This window comes from Arvicola amphibius, chromosome 11 (genome assembly GCF_903992535.2).
Source record: "Arvicola amphibius chromosome 11, mArvAmp1.2, whole genome shotgun sequence".
NCBI classification, from domain to species: domain Eukaryota; kingdom Metazoa; phylum Chordata; class Mammalia; order Rodentia; family Cricetidae; genus Arvicola; species Arvicola amphibius.
The window spans coordinates 73855814-73872829 of NC_052057.2; the positions used below are offsets into that span (position 1 = coordinate 73855814).

Below are 17016 nucleotides of genomic sequence, written 5' to 3' on the forward strand. Positions count from 1 at the left end.
GTAGTTCCTCAAAGTTTCTGTTTGCATACGTTTGCTTTTACGAGCTAAACCTACTGGCTTCATCTAGCTGCAGGGAAGGCTAGAGAACATGGCCGTTTTGCTGATCTGATGGTATTTACAGTGGAATCTGGCACAACCCTGGCACTATGAAGCAAAGACAATTCAGAAATGGAGTATGTTCCCCTAATGTATAGCAGAGGGGACATTATTTGGTGTAGGAGTACAATGAAGCTCTAATATCCGAGAATCTGGTGTTAAAATGAATGTAATGGATTTATGGATTTCTCAGGACAAACACACTTTAAATCTATTTGTCCATTTCAATTGCTTGTCACCTTCAGATTTTCCATTGTTATTTCTTTGACTTTTTGCATGTCCCAAGTCTTATCACTTTGCAGCGTTTACATCTTTCTGCATTAGGATGGCTGCATTAGGATGAGTTCACAGCTAAAGCAATCTAAGGAAAAGAACATCCTAACAGGGATCCATGCTGCTGGAGCCTCGCAATAGCTCGGAACTTAGAGACATGCCCCAGATCCCCTTGTAAACTGTCTCCATATATTTCATGGGATTCTTAACGTTTTCGGTCAGAAGGAAGCACTACAGAGCTGTGAATTCTTTGGCTTTAAAACAGGCACAGCATGGTCACGAGTATCAGTTCGTACTTAGAGCTTTTCCATTCTGAAACTGGTTTTCAAATCCTGAGCGGAATCTCAGGATTAAAGGTACAGAACCCTACGGGGCCTCTTGGATACCTTCTGTGCTCGCCGTAACTTCAATCAGGAAGGACTTGAAACCTAGGGCTTACTTTCTTGTCCTATAGAGAGATGAGAAAGTGAACACATTCCTGAATCCTCATCCATTGGTTTTTAGCTTACGTTTTGCAAGAGAGAGCCTCCCTGAAGTAAACGGAGGGGTCGGTCAAGGATTGCTATTTCCTAGACCTGGGAAGGAAATTTAGACCCCGTGCGGCAGGCGGAAATCAGCTGCGTCTGAGGGAGCGACGCGTGTGTTTCTGTGGCCCCAGGACCGCAAGGGACTTTGCTCCTAGCGACCGACTATGCAGGAAGTTGGAGAAGCCATTGCCCGGTAGCCAGGGGTCCTCTCAGCCCGCTCTCGGGGGGCTCCCGGTGTGCTGCTACCCCGCAACTCCAGCGGCCCGCGGGAGCCCAAACCCCCGCTCCACGCCGCAGGACGCCCGCCACGCCCCACGCTGCCCTGCAGGCGAACGCGGGAGGCTGCGAGTCCCCGCCGGGCCGCCGTAGAGTCGCGGCTCCGGCCGCTCCTCCCGCGCCGCCCTCCGCCCCTAGCCTCCCGGCGCCGCGGCAGCTCTGGGCTGGCACGGCCGCCGCCGCCGCCGCCGCCGCTTCCTCTCTGCAGCCGTTCGGCCGCTGCGTGACGCGTCGTTTCCTCTCAACATGGCGTCCGGGGCAGGTCGGCGGTGATGGAGGCCAGTACGCGGATGCGGCGGGTGCTCGTCCCCACGGTAGCTAGGGCAGCCTCGCGCTCGCCGGGTGTGTGAGGCGCTGCCGCCTAGGCCCTCGGCCCCGGGAAGACGGCCGCCCGGGCCGGGTGCCGCCGCCGCCGCCGCCGCCGGGCCGGAGGGACGAGTGAGGCGGGCGGCCGGGAAGCGACCCCCGGGCCGACAGGCGCCGAGGCCCGACGGGCGCGGCCCCCGAACGGCGGCCCCTCGAGCGCGGCCAGGCTCTCTACGCCCTTGCCGTCCCCGCGGCCGCTCCGTGTCGCCTGCCGCTTCCTGGTGGCGCCGCTGCCCTCCACGCCTCCTCGCCCCCACCGCCACCTCCTCGCCTTTCTCTCTCCCCGTCCCCCTCCGCCGCCTCCCCTCCAGCCGCCCGGACCGCCGCCGCCGCCACCACCTCCTCCTCCTTCTCCTCCTCCGCGTCCATGTATGAGGGCAAGAAGACGAAGAACATGTTCCTGACTCGGGCCCTGGAGAAGATTTTGGCCGACAAGGAAGTGAAGAAGGCGCATCACTCCCAGCTGCGCAAAGCCTGCGAGGTGGCCCTAGGTGAGCGGGGAGGAGGCCGCGGCGCGGGCAGGGGCCGCGGGAGGAGGGCTGGCGGACGGACGGACGGGAGGCTCCTCCTGGGGAGCCCTGGCCCCGTCGCCCGGCTGGAGTTGACAGCAACTCGGCTGGACGGCGGGGCACCGGCAGGGTGGAGGAGGAAGGACGGCCAGGCGGGGCCCGGGGAACTCGAGATGGTTCAGGATCGCGGGGCACCTGTGTTCGAGCGTTCCACCGGGGGGGGTTGGGGGGATTTTTTTTTTTTTTTTTTTTTTTTTTTTTTGTCGGTGGTCCTGGCGGGGCGGACCGAATGTCATCCTTTGTGGTGGAGCAGAAGATGAGCTGTTGTTTATTAGCTTAGAAATTGAGGTGGGGCCGATATGACAAGCTCGGGCGTGGGGGAGGGTTCCGTATCGTAATTACAATAACTTTATCGTTTGGCGTGGTACTTTGGGAAAGCTAGGCTGAAGTTGTTCCCTTGTTGGCAGTCTCGAGAAAAGGGGTTGCAAGAGGTGCCCGAGTTCTGTCTTCTCTCTGCCACAGGAAAAGGAGTAGTAGTAATGTAGCCTACTGGGCTGACCTGGAAGAACAAGACCGGGGATTCAGGGGTGGCGGTGGCGGTGGCGGTGGCGGTGGCGGTGTGAAAATTGAGAAGGAAAGAACCTTTAGATAAACTGGCTTTAGGTAACGCAGAAAGGGGTGTGTGTGGAATGAGAGAAATGAAAAGACAATGACCCCACCAGCCACACGTCTGGACAGTGGCAGCTGCTCTCAAGCCTCAATTGTGATTTATAGTTCTGACAGCAGAGATCCAGGGTAATGAAGCCGCAGCAGGGAGAAACCCAAACAGTACCTAGAACCACAGTAGGCAGAAAACTATTTGTTTGAGGGAGCTCTTGGTAGGTCTGGTGCATCCATCAATGAGGAAATTGTTAAGGGAGAAACCAGGACATTTAAAGTACAGATAAATTCCTAATGCTTACGCTTTGGTTTTATAGCCCTGAATGAGAGCATTTTAGGTTTGCAAGAAATTAAGCTGGTTATAAGTGGGTTTTTGAAAAATATTTTGAATAACTTTATGCTAAAGTAAGGGGTCAAGGCTGCTTAAAAACAACTTTGCATCCAAGTCTTGAGATCGGTGGGAGACTATCATTTAACTTGTAAATATTGTAGTTTTCTCCTCTTTTTCTTGAATTCTTAAAATTGCTAATATGAAAAACATCAAGTAGATTTCAGTTTAAACGGCATTTTGTTATTGTTTTATTTCTAATTTTAATGTAGTAGTATAGTGGACTTAAGTAGTTTTTTCTTTTGCCCCTTTCTTGGTCATAAATTCCCATTTTGTTCTTGTAATGATACACCTCATTCAGATGAGTGAGAATACTGTTGAATAGTTGCAAAAACTGAATTTATATTTGGTTTTGGAAAGGAATAATTATTAATTGGGGTGATATGAGTAGTTTTAGAATTTTTTAAAAAATTGTCCTCTGGAGGGTTACCAATAACGTGGCAGGGCAAAGAACATAAATTCAAATTAAAAAGCTTTAGTATTTAAGAACTAAGATATGTCATGTTAGAGTGGTTTTTTTTTTTTTTTTTTTTTTTGGTGGAGTGGTGGAAGCATAAAGACAGGCTTTAAGTAGCCCAGGCTGGCCTAACATCCCTTTGTAGCTGAGGACAACTTGAATTTTCCTCTTGAAATCTGGGATTAAGATAAGCACATCGTGCAGTGTTTTAGAGGTGCAATACAGGAGTTGGAACTCGGGGTTCATACTTTATAGGTAAACATGCTACCACTGGAACTAATCCACAGCCCAGAATATATTTTCATTATGTTAAAGCTTAAACATTTACAGGTTTTAAGTAAAGTAGTTCCCCTTTCTGAATATTAATAGAAATAAGCATGTTAGTTAAAGGTTCATTGGAATGAGAGTCATGATCCTTGGTTTAAATCCTAGTTTTAGTACATTGCAGTATTACTATGCGTGGAGTTTGTCTGTAAAATGGAGTATTGGACTTAACGAATGTGCCATGAATGTGAATGCATTCTTCTGTTAATGTGTGCATCTAGTGTCCTTGCCACTCTTGATTGCCATCGTTGGAAAGTCTGTAACTCCCTTAACTGAGGCCCTGGCACTTCTAGGCATAGGAGTTCTTGAAGCTTTGTGCACCAACTGCCATGGTTCTTTAAGTCAGATTTTGCCAGTTAACCAGCACCAGAGTACTTTCTTTATAAGAGGCATTTTCTGTGTTTTATAAAAGTTACATTTAGCCCTCTATGAAGTACATTTTCAGTATGCAATCTCATGGTAAATAACCCTGATGATTTTTTTTCTTTCTTGTCATCCATTAATGTTAAGTTTGGGATAACTCCTATATATCCCTGACTGACTTGGAACTCATTATGTAGACCAAGCTATCCTTGAACTGTGAGACTTGTGGATATCTCTCTGCCTCTGCCTTTCAGATTCTGGGATTACTGGTGTGTGCTACCATTGCAGGTGTGTGTGGCTGTTGTTAAAATCACTGCTTTATGGTGGTGACACACACCTTTAATCCCAACACTTGGGAAGCAGAGGCAGGCAGCTCTCTCTGTGAGTTCTAGGCAAGCATGGTCTATAGAGCTAGTTCCAGGACAGCTAGGGCCATACAGAGAAGTCCTGTCTTGAAAAACAAACAAACAAACAAACAAACAAAAAACCCAAAAAGAAACAAAACTTGAGCAGATTCCTGTTTATATTCATTCCGCCTTCAGATATTATTGAGCACTTAACATAGAGCTGAAAGGAGATGGACAGTAAGCAAGAAAATAGGCTATACTCAACTTTGATCCTTTCTTTTTTTCATTTGAAAATAATTGTATTGGCTTTTAAGTAGAATTCAGATCATTGGTATTTGCAATAAATTTATCCTTTTATTATAATGACCAATTAAAAATAAGTTTTTTTGTAAATAACATTCAGAATTATAGCTTATCATGAATTCTTAAATTGTGTTTTGACTTAAAAGTAACCTTTTGTAACTGTATAAGCCAGGCGCAGGGGCTGATGCACAGAGTTCCAGCAGATAGATTGCCAGGAGTGAGCTGTAGGCCCACTTGTTTGGGCTTCATAGCAAAATCCTTTTCCACTCTCAGACACTACACAACGGAACTTTTATTTTTACAAACAGCATAAATTTAAAGGGTATACAATTGTTTAAAACTTATTTCAGATTTTTGAACATGCTAGATTGTGTTTTAAAGAATGGTTTTAAGAGAGCCTTTCCCTGTTACAGGCCCAGGAACAGCTCCGGGTCGCCCTCTCTTGGTACCTGCAGACTGCAGTTCTGCGCAGTGAACCTTGAGGGGATTCTAGGCTGCTCTAGCTTAGTGTGATCCACGCCTGCTCTTGAGAATCCTGCATTAAAAATAGTCCGGCCATCTGCTGGCAGATGAGACAACAGCTGAGCTATTTTTAGTTTCAAAGAATTTAGGATTGTTTCAGGATTGAGCTTGAAGGTGGCATTGTTTATCTTTAAGGTGCAGTTGGGACCTCCCCCAGTCAGATGTCTAGGTTGAGGAGTTTCTTTGATGTTTGGCTGTAACTAAGCTAGTTGAACTTCTGCCTCTAGAGAGCTGTGAAAATGGCTGCCGATGTCATGGTTGAAAACTGACACTGGTATAAAATAGGAGAGAAGGTTTTAAGAAGGGAAGACATTTGAGTCAGTGATAGGGCAGGGAGATCTAGAGGGATGCCAGAGAATGATAGAAAGAAGAACCCTTTAGAGAAGTAAGTTTTGTTCAATTGTTCATCATAGTGTGAAGTGATCCTATTGACTTAGCTTTCTTATTATGAGTCTCTTACCCATAAATATAATTTACCCCAAAACATATAATTTATTAACTCTTTGTTTGTTTATGTTTTTGACAAGGTCTTTCTAGGTATTTTTGATTGGCCTGGTACTAGTTATGTAGACCAGAGTAACCCAAACTGCAGCGGTCATCCTGCCTTGGCCTCCAAGTGTTGGGATAAGTGTGAGCCACCTTGACCTTGTCTAGTCAGAAAGAGGAATTTAATATCATGATGCAAATCTTACAGAACTTCCTTGTCTCTGCCTCAGGAGCCAGTCTTATTTCAGGTGGTAGTATTAAAAATATGTGTGTTGGAATTACTGTGCACCTTTGGCCCTGGTTTTGTGGTACTTTAACTTATCACCATTTACAAGCATGTGACATCTCTGAATAACTTCAAAGTATTTGTCAGTCTGTGTGTGCATGCTTAGTTATGGGTATATTTGCTCATGTGTGCGTGCGTGAATGCTACAAGCCGGTGTTGTCTTCCTCTGTTACTCTCTATCTTATATTTTGAGACAGTGTCTTCTATTCAGCCTGGAAATTACCATCTCTGTAAGTCTGGCAGGGCAGTGAGGACCCTCAACTTCCCTGTCTCCACACCTCTCAGCACTGGCATAACAAATACATGCCACTGTGTGTACCTGGTTTATGTGGGTGCTGGGGTCCAAATTCAGGGCTTCATGTTTGTGCAGTGCGCACTTTACCCAGTGAGCTGCTCCCAGCCCCCACCCCAAAACATTTAAGTTTAAATCAGTTAGCAAGGCTACCTTGCTATCTAAAGTAAAAGATAGCAGTCAGTACCTGAGCTGCCTGAATTTTTGAGTTGGCTAGGGAAGAAGAGTTTATGTAATGAAAGGGAGATCCAGTTTATATTGGTCTTTCACATTTCTGGTTGTTTTAAGGACCCTTGATTCAGAATAGCCTTGAATACAATGACCAGTGACATGAAGGCCAAGCCTTAGAGAAATTCTTACCCATAAATTTGTGTTGCCAAAGTAAGTTCAGGTTGCAGTCGGGTATAATCTTGCTCCCATTTTGGAAATTTAAAATGCACATGAAAGATTCTGAAAAAAAAAATGTCCAAAGAAGCCTGCTGAATTTTCTTTAGCTTTTTCATAATTTTATTTGACCTTTTTTCAACTACATTAATGTAGTTAATGTCTCAAGGATACATTTTCCTTTGAAACACCACTTAAGAGAAAAGACTAAGTAGATAATACAATGGCCGGAACTACTGCCGAGACAGTGTTGAGCAGTCCTGTGTTTGGGGAAAACAGTAGTCAGAATTAAGCAGCTGGAAGCCAGGCATGGAAGTGCGTGCTTGTAATTCCAGCACTTGGGAGGTGGAGGCAGAATAATCTAGGAGTTTTAGGCTGGCCTTGACAGCAAATAAGATCTTGTCTCAAAGCAAAAAGAGAAACCAAAACCAGCAAGCTCAATTGGTGAGTTCAGGTCTAGTATGCAGGACACTGTCTTCATTTTCCACCAATGCATAAACCAGACCTGATAGTGTACACCTGTAATCTCAGGACTCAGGAAGTAGAGATAGAAGGGTCAGGAGTTCAAGGTCAGCCTGCACTACCTGACACCTTTGTTGGGAAGGTACTTGGTATGGTCAAGGCTTGCTTTAGTATTAACTTAGTTTTTGTTTCTTTTCTTCTGATAATCTTTATCTTATAGATAAAATTGTGAATAGAAAATAATTTGAAGAAGTGTTTGTCATGATATTCTTCATGTAATTGAGGAAGAATATCTGACAAGGTAAAATACATGAGCAAATTGTTATTTTGAACAATTTTAATTTTTATTTTATGTATATGAATGTTTTGCTTGCATGTATGTTTGTGCACCACACAACTGCCTGGCACCCAGTCAGATAAAATCATCAGATTGTCTCCAATTGGAGCTATAGTCAGTTATGAGGGGCCATGTGGGTGATGAGAACCAACCATACCCAGGTTCTCTATGAGAGCAGTCAGTCCTTAACTGCTGAGCCATCTATCTCTCCAGCCCCACCACGTATATTCCTTCTGATTATGCTTATAGCTCCACCTCTTAGGAGGTTGAGAGAGTAGGATGAATTGAGCCCTGGAGTTTGTGACTGTCTGGGCAATATATAGCAAGACCTTATCTCAAAGGTGAAAATAAATTAATTAGGTGGTCGCTTGCTTATTTATGGGATTCTTCATGTTTCGGGTGGTGCACCTGTGCTGGGCACACACTGTGGACCAAGCTTGCCCTCATAGGAGTTAATGTTTTAGTAGGGTGAGGATCGTAGGAACTGTTGATTAAAAGTATTATCAGTTGTTATCTGAAGCAACATCTCAGAAGGGGCTGCCTGCCAGGAGAGGCTTCTCTTTGTGGCAACATTGAAGGGGAAAAGTGCTAGAGAGATTGTCTTCTTTCCAGACTGATACCTAAATGAAGTAACAGGAACAACAGAGAGACCTGTGTTGTTGGGGGAAGGTGGGAAGTGAGAAGAGCAGGTTTGGGCTTTTATCTGTGGGAAATTCAGAGAGGATTTTTTTTCTTTTTATGAGAGGAGCTCAAAAAAAGGCAAACAGGCCTAGAATTTCTGGTGTGGGTAAAGATGACCTTGGCCCGCTCTTTCCCAAACCCCACCTCCCAAGTGCTAGGATTACTGGTGTCTGACCTCTGGAGAGTTGGGGGTGGGGATGACAAGCTGAGGAGATACATCGTTCCCATTGTTTTATGGGTTTGATTTGTTTTTTGAGACAGTCTCTCGGTGTCTAATTTGGTGATCCTCCTGCCTTAGCCTCCTAAGTGGTAGGATTGCATGCATGTATCACCAGGTTTGGCAGAAAAAGTGGTTGTGTATGTGTTGACTTTGTTATTTGGTTTTGGTTTTTGGGCTTCTTTTGTAGTAAACATCATTGTCTTGTGTTTACATATATTTTATAATTTTTAAAGCAGTTTGATATTTTGATATATAGTCTGAGCTATCCTTGAACTCATCTCCTTCTCCCAGCCCCCATATGCCCATTCAACCTAGTGCTAAGATTACAGATGTGCTGTATTCTGCCTTGCTTTAGATCCCCCCCCCCTTCTTCTAGGGGTTGACCCCAGGGCCTAATACACAGTAGGAGCGCTCTCTACCATTGAACTACATTCCTGATCCTAGAATTAAAAATAAAAAAATGTATCAGTTCTTTGATGTCCAGTGTGTTTTGATCATCTTCACCACCTATTGCCTGCCCCTAGATACACGCCCCTTCCCCAACAACCCGACTTTGTGTACTCTTTTTTTTTTCCTACCAAGTCCTTTTGTGTTGTCTATGTATTCTTAGATATGTGGCCATTCGCAGGATCATAGTCAGCTTCCCGGGTGCTACACACTTAAAGAAGCCTTGCCCTCCTCCCAGCAGCCATCAGTCGTCAAAGCTCTGCTAGATATGGGACCACGTCTACTTCCACTTTCCATGCTAGGATCGGTCTGGCACGCTGTCACAACCCTGAGTTCATATGTGTTGTATCCAGAAGACACTGATGTAGTGATATTTTGTTTGTGTTTTAACAAGTAAAGCTTGCCTGAAGATCAAACTGCAAAACTAAGCCACTAGAGGCCAGAGAGTGGTGGCACACACCTTTAATCCCAAGAGACAGGCAAAGGGATCTGTTAGTTCAAGGCCACCCTGAGCTACTTGAGATTGAATTTGTCTAAAGGACAAATAGAGCTCACACAAAGGTGGGGACAGGAGTGATATGGCTGGATGGAGAGAGGACTATAAGGGGGGAGGAGACAGGAGCTCAGTGCAGTCTGGTGTTTGGGGGAGACAGATGGAGTCTGGAGATGCAGTCTGAGGATCACCCCTTCCGTCTGAGCACTGGTAGAGGTAAACGGTCTCTCTAGTGGCTGGCTGCTGTGCTGCTCTGATTTTTCAACCCCTAATATCTGACTCCGGGTTTTTATTACTCTGCCTCTTACGGTCTTTCCACCCCTTCAGGACAGGAAGCATGTATGTATGTATGTATGTATGTATGTATGTATGAATGATATGTATATATATGCATATATTATATATACATATACATATATATATTACATCATTTCCTGCAGAGTTGTCTCCATCTCCTATTACTTCCTTTGGAAATTGTACGATTTTTTTAATCGTAGAATTTCCAAAGGAGATAATAGGAGATTTTATACTAAGAAAAAGGACACAATTCAAAATATAGTTTCTGTGATGGTCAGTTTTCATTGTCACCTTGATCGACATAATTTCAAGTCACCTGGAGAGAGAGTCTCTCAGTAAGAGATTTTCTAGATCAGGTTGGCCTGTGGGCATGTCTGAGGGTATTATCTTGATTATATTAATGAAAGAGTCACTTAAAAGTGGGCTGCACTAGTCCCTGCATAAAAAGGAAAGAAGTGAGCTGAGGCAAAACATGGGTTCATTCTTTCTGTGCTCTTGACTGGACTATAGCCTGAAATTGGGAGCTAAACTCCATTTCTCCTGGATTACTCTTGTTGGTATTTTATCATGGCAACAAACAGAACTAAGACAGTGGCTCATATCTGGAATCTCAGCATCTACTAAGAATGATATAAAACAAATTCAAATATGAATTGTCAGAATTTTTTTCAATGAAAAGTTTTTTTCTAAAGAGAAACTTTCCCCTTGTCTGGATCCTTCTGGAATTTTGCATACACAATTCATTAAGGATTTCAGTATGAATCGCTGTGGATTAGAGAGGGCACTGCAGTCCAGTAGCTGTCACTCTCACAGGAAGAGGGTGGGGCACGGAGGCACACAAGAAGGCACTGTGAAAATGGAGGTGGAGTTTGGAGTGATGCGCTACGGTAAGGGAACCCCAGAAACTCGAGACTTTTCCCCCAAAACAGAGAATAAACTTTTGCTGAAGTCATTACATTTATGGTATTTTTTTTTTTTAAAGTCATGCTCTACCACTGCCCGGCCGTTTATGGTAATTCTAAGGAAGTCCTGGAAACTAATGAAAGTTTTTCCTAACCTCTCTAACCAAGTTGATTTTTTAATTTAGATTTTCATTTTTAAAATACAGCAAATATATTAAATTATATGTTGGGTTCTTCCCTGGTTGTCTCAGAATCTAGGAAGCCATCTAGGGCTTGCTTGGTATGTATTAATTATAAAATATGAGGCTTGAATGTACATTAATTAAATGGAAAAAGTCTTGAGTACAGTTACTTACATTTACATTCTCTTGTATAGCAAGTCTGTGTAGATAGATGATACTGTTAGTCTATATAGCCTACATTATTTTTTCATTCAGAAAAAGAATAAACATTTTAGAAATACTTTCTGTCATGATATTAACTGTAGGAAACTATTAAGTCATAATTCTTTCTTCCAATTCTGAATCCAAATGTCACATAATCAGCTGTTCACAGCCAGTACATATCCAGAATTGTCTAAGAAATGAGATAATAAAAACATAAGTAGCCAAGATATGAATGCCAAATACTTTTAAATTTTTGATGCATGAGTTAGAAAGGAGAATCTATATGGCATTTGCTGAAGTCTGTTTATATTTATAATTTCAGTAAAATTGGCAATTTAGTTTTCACCTTTTCTAAAAAAGACAACAGACAATTCTTTTGAGGTTTTTTAAAAAGTAAAACTGAAGAAATACCACCAGGATGTTGTTAATGTGGGAATATGCAGTTAGCTCTTTCTTTTTCTTTGCTCTTTTCTCTTCCTTCTCCCCTTTCCTTTCTTTGGTTTTGCAGTGTTGAGGATGAAAGCCAGGGGCCGCACGCCTGCTAGGCAAGAGACTAAACTGCATTTCAACCATTGTTAATTTAGTAAGTAAAAAAATGAGGCTGGAAAGATGATTTGCTTGGTATTGTGCTTGCTTTGTAAGCATGACAACCTACTATAATCCCTACAGCTCATGTAAAAAATCCCACTGTAGTAGTGCATTCTTGAAATCCCAGCACTGGGGAAGCTTAATTTGTGAATCCCAGGTCCTATTGAGAGACCTTGTTGCAAGAAACAAAGTGAATCCCAAGGAACAAGATGTATGGATAGATTTTGGTCGTCACATACATGCATGCATACCTGTGCATGCAAACACTAACTTTACTGAAGTATAATTTATATACTGTAAATTCTACCTATCGGTGTGTTTACTGAATTGTGCAGTCACTATCATAATTCAGTTTCATTATTTCACCAGCTCAGTAAGACCCTAGTGCCCATTGACATCTTTGTTGCTTCTCTTCGTTCCACACATTTCCTAATGTGTCTCTAGAAATGCATTTTCTGAGCATTGTGTACAAATAGTCTACATTGTCGAGGTTTTGTGTTGTTCAGTATGCTTTTGAAGTTCCCCTTTGTAGTTATGTCTCTGCTGAGTGCAGTGGCACGCATTTGAAATCTGAAATTTCAGGAAATTGAGGCAGAATTATAAGCTTTAGATAAGCCTGGGTATAACCCTATCTCAAACTACAACAAAATCAACAAACCTCAGTTTTGTGTTAATGAATAGGAAAATATAGGTCCTTTATTTGAAATACTTGGGATCCAAAGAGTTTTTCAGATTTTAGAATATTTGCATAGACTTTACTGGCCAAGGGAACCCAAACCCTGACATTTGAAATACTCTAAAGCTTGAAATCTTTTGAGCACTGACATAATACCCAAAAAGTTTTCAATTTTGGAGCAATTCCAGATTGGCTGTGTTCACCCTGTACCACCTTTTTTTATCTGTTCATCAGTTGTGCACATCGGGGTTGGATGAAGAGTGCTGCAGTGACTGTTTGGGTGTGAGTCTTTGTGGACACAAGCTCCTACTTCCCTCAAACAGAGAACCTAGGAGTGGAGCTGCCGGTATGGATAAGGTTGTTAGCCACAGAATAGAAGCCGGGAACTGAACTAGGTCCTCCACAAGAGCAGCAAATGTTCTTAAATATCGACACATCTCTCCAGCACCCAGAAATACATGCTTTAAAAAGAAAAATTCACTGATTTTCAAGGCAGTCATAGAAAAAAAGCAGTTAATTTTGTGTAGTGTATTCTGGGTTCTATTCCAGTTAAATATGTATTGACTTTATCTTGCTTGGTCTTCAAAACTCTCCTGAATGCTTAAGAAATTGAACTATTTTCATTTTGTAGACAAGAAACCAAGTTTGGAGTTGGAATGTGGACCTGCACTGTTTGGGTAGTCCTTGTGTTCTACCTAAAGTCAGAAAGTCCTGACCTGTAGTGTTAACAACTGCAGTGAATGTCGGTAAAGACAAGTTGCGACTGAGAAAAGGAAATTGAGAAAGAAAGGAACTATCAGAAAAAGAAAAAGGTTGGGCATTTTGCACACCTATACAGATTGCACACCCGCAGGCTCAGCATTTGACAGGTGTGTCAGGTGTTCAAGATCGTCCTTAACTGCATAATGAATTTGAGGCCAGCCTGGGCTACTTAAGAACCTACCTCTACAAACAAAACTTTACCAACCAAATAAATGAGTAAAAAAAAAAAAAAAAAAAAAAAAAAAAAAAAAAAAAACTTGGGGCTTTATTTCAGAGGGAGAGCACTTGTCTGGCGTGTGTTGAACCCTGGGTTCAATCCGTGTACTAGGAAAGGAAAAGGAAAAGGATGAAACAGAACTGCTGATAGGCAGAGAAACAAATGACATCAATAGTTACATACATTTCTATATAACATCAGTACTGCTCAGTAGAATTTCAGTGACTCTCTCTGGGTTTATGTTCTCTGGGTTTGTGGTAGTGTTGTAAATTCATCATAAAGATAGAATTTTAATTCTGTGTTCCACTTAAGAAAGCAGGCGGATTCTTCTGTATTCACAAAAAGTTTTGATAATGCATTTGAAAATTTGAAGAGTTGTGTAAGTTCTCAACGATTCTGTGTAGACTGACTTTTATTATACCTGTAGTTCTTCCCCCAACGTTTATTGTGTGTGTGTGTGTCTGTGTGTGTGTGTGTGTGTGAGAGAGAGAGAGAGAGAGAGAGAGAGAGAGAGAGAGAGTCTCAGTGATTTTAGTTGTTTACATGTGCATAGGTGATGGGTTATTTACAGGTACGTGGCCAACTTTACCAATAGCAACACCACAAAAAGAACCTGCCCACCACTGTCCCTAGCAGCAGTTAACTTCTAGTGGCTCCTCAGGAGGGTTAAAGCCAGGTGAGTTTTCCCCTCATCCATGATGGAATGCTGGTAGACATAGGCTTGTGTGGGTCATGTTCAAGAAATCACAGTTGTGAGTTCATGAGACAACAGCCATATCATAGCTGGAAGACAGTGTTCCACAGCACTCTTCCTCCTGCATTCTTTGTACCCTCTATTGCCATATTCTCTGAACTCTGTCTTATTTAGGGCCTATGTTCAGCACATTGACCAATTAGGAGTCTGAGTCTACAGTAACTTCGGTCCACTACAAAATGTTTTTCTCACCAAAACAGAGAGCAGCACTAATCTATGAGCATAAAAATAAAATATTAGGCCGGGCGGTGGTGGCACACACCTTTAATCCCAGCACTTGGGAGGCAGAGGCAGGCGGATCTCTGTGAGTTGGAAGCCAGCCTGGTCTACGAGAGCTAGTTCTAGGACAGGCTCCAAAGGTACAGAGAAACCCTGTCTCAAAAAACAAAAAAACAAAACAAAAATTTAGAAAACAGTTTTATGAGTACAACATGTTCTCTTAGCAAAACAATAGCAGTTTCTCTACTAGAGCTTGACCTAGTAGAGAATTTAGCCATAAATTTTTGATGAGGTTTACAATCCACAGGCATGGATTGAGCCTGTGCGGTCAGAGAGCATTTAGTTCCCCAGAACAGTCACGCCACAATATTCGTAGGGCTGCATCTGTGTTTGTTTGCTGCTTTTTGTTGTATTGTAATTGTGTTTCTTCTGAATCTCATCCTGTTTGTGAATTTATAAATTTATAAAGCTCTTCCTCTCTGTCTTTGCAATATGGGGTCTGTTTTTTTTTCTTATTCTGCTTCTACTTCATCACATAAAGGCACTGTCTAATCTGTCTTATTTGGAAAACTGGACAGTTAGGTATTCTTAAGCAATATAAAAGAACCCACTTTTCCTTATTTGATGTTAATATGACCATCTTTTTGGTATCTTGTTCCATCTTTTAATCTACCCATATCGATACACTGTGTTTGAGGTTAGTGTTAAGTAGTGGTGTTAAGCACAGTGGTCCGGCCTTACCTGTGGTTTTACTTTGTTCAGTTATCAGCCATTGACTGCTGTGTAAAAATATTAAACTTGAGTTTGCAGAAATAATTACTAATTTTTGAATCTTGTAGTAGCTCTTTGTCCAGACTGTCCATTCCTTATATGCTACCCATCCACTAATCCAGTGGTTCTCAATTTTCCTAACGCTGTAACCCTTTAATACAGTTCCTTGTGTTGTGGTGACCCCCGAACCATAAAATTATTTCACTGCTACTTTATAACTAATTTTGCTACTATTAGGAATCATATGTCAATATTTTTGGAGAAAGAGGTTTGTCGAGGGGGTCGAGACCACGGGTTGAGAACTGCTGGACTTGTCACTACTATCTCAGTTGTCAGATCCTCTGGACTTGTCACTACTATCTCAGTTGTCAGATCCTCTCTGAGTGGTGCCGAGCTTTACGTTGTTTTTCTTAGTAATGGACAGAGAGTGGTGATGTTTGGATGAGCTGAAAGTGAAGCTACAAATTTTTCCTTGAAGTGAAAAATGCAAGTTCTTGTTTTAATGAAGAGTGCAAAAAAATCATTTTAAGGATGGTGTGATCACTAATAAGAATAAATCACTCCTCATAAGTTTGTGAATAAGGTAAAGAAATTTGAACTGGTTTTTCTGTAACTCTTCACAGTCCTAGTTGCATAAGTACCTAGTTAAGGTGGAAAGAACATTTAGCTGTATACTGATATAAATCAGAAGAAAACATGGAGGACTTGGTACTGTCTGTCATTTAGGCACCTACTGATTGTGTTGGAATTTGTCTCCTGTTGGTGTTAGGGAAGACACTATAGTGTCTTTTGGTTTTAAAATTCAGTTTGCCATTTTTAAAAGAGAATAATTTATGAAATATGCTGCAAAAGGGTTAGAAGGCAAGCAGGTATCAGCAGTAACTGGAGCACCACCTGCCACCAGACCGTCTTAGTTGGGCCTTTGTTTTTAATGTAATATTGGTAATGTTATGGTTTAGATCTGTCATTTTACATTTGGTTTTCATTGCTTCCTTTTCCTCTTTTTTCTCTGATTCTTTTCTTGTTGTTATGTAAGTCTTAAAATTTTTTTCACACAGCAAAGAACATGTGACAGAATGACAAATGTTTCATTTATCGCTTCAGTTGTATTTCTAAATCTGAAGAGATAAGGATATTGTTATAGTTTCTCTTTTTTATAATATACTTTCTCTTATTTCCATTAATTTATTTTTATAATTTATAAAAATTTAAAAGTGTTACTTGTATGTGTATGTTTTCAGAGCTGGCTGGCCATTTGGTACTGGATAATTGATTAGTGTGCTCCTGTGAAGTCTATTTCTTCCATTGTTAAGTATTTCTCAGTTGTCTGTAGTTCTTTGTGTAGGGCTGAGGCCGCTTCAGCAAATAGACATATTAGTGTGTCTATTGATATCATTCTTGTTCAGGTCATGTTTTGGCAGCCATGTTGGTGAGATTTCATAGATTCGGTTTCTCTGGCATTTGTAGGAGTCACAGTCTCACAGCAAACTTCCTGTTCCTCTGGCTCTTCCAATCTTTCATCCCTTCTTCCACAATGACCCTGATCCGTAGGGTAGCTGTGTTGTAGATGTATCCACTGGGACTGTGCTTCATAATTCTGCATTTTGTTCAGTTGGGGTTTTCTGTAATGGACCACATGTGGTGCAAAGTGAAGTTTTCTTTGATGAGAAGTGAGGACTACTACACTTACCTGTGGGCATAAGGACAAATATTTAGGATGTAGTTAGGGAATATGCTGATTTAATAAAATGGTGGTTTTCAAGTTCTGCAAGATCCATGACTTCCTTGGCCCTGGGTAGTTGGTTTTTGTAGTAATGAACTGCGGACATGCCTGCTTTTCATCCCGCCCGGCTCCTGCATAGCTAGCTTATGCCCTGAAATAATAACACACAAATTGTATTCTTTTAAACACTGCTTGGCCCATTAGCTCTAGCCTCTCACTGGC

The 17016-nt window shown here is 42.2% G+C and overlaps 1 protein-coding gene across 1 annotated transcript in view; it reads left to right on the plus strand.

The window, feature by feature from the left end:
* Positions 1-1689: 1689 nt before the first annotated feature.
* Positions 1690-17016, plus strand: part of Arfgef1 (ADP ribosylation factor guanine nucleotide exchange factor 1) — a 94139-nt gene continuing 78812 nt past the window's right edge. The window contains exon 1 of the mRNA XM_038347303.2: positions 1690-2029. Coding sequence (XP_038203231.1) covers positions 1906-2029 — 124 coding nt within the window. The 5' untranslated portion in view covers positions 1690-1905. The remainder of the gene's footprint in view (positions 2030-17016) is intronic.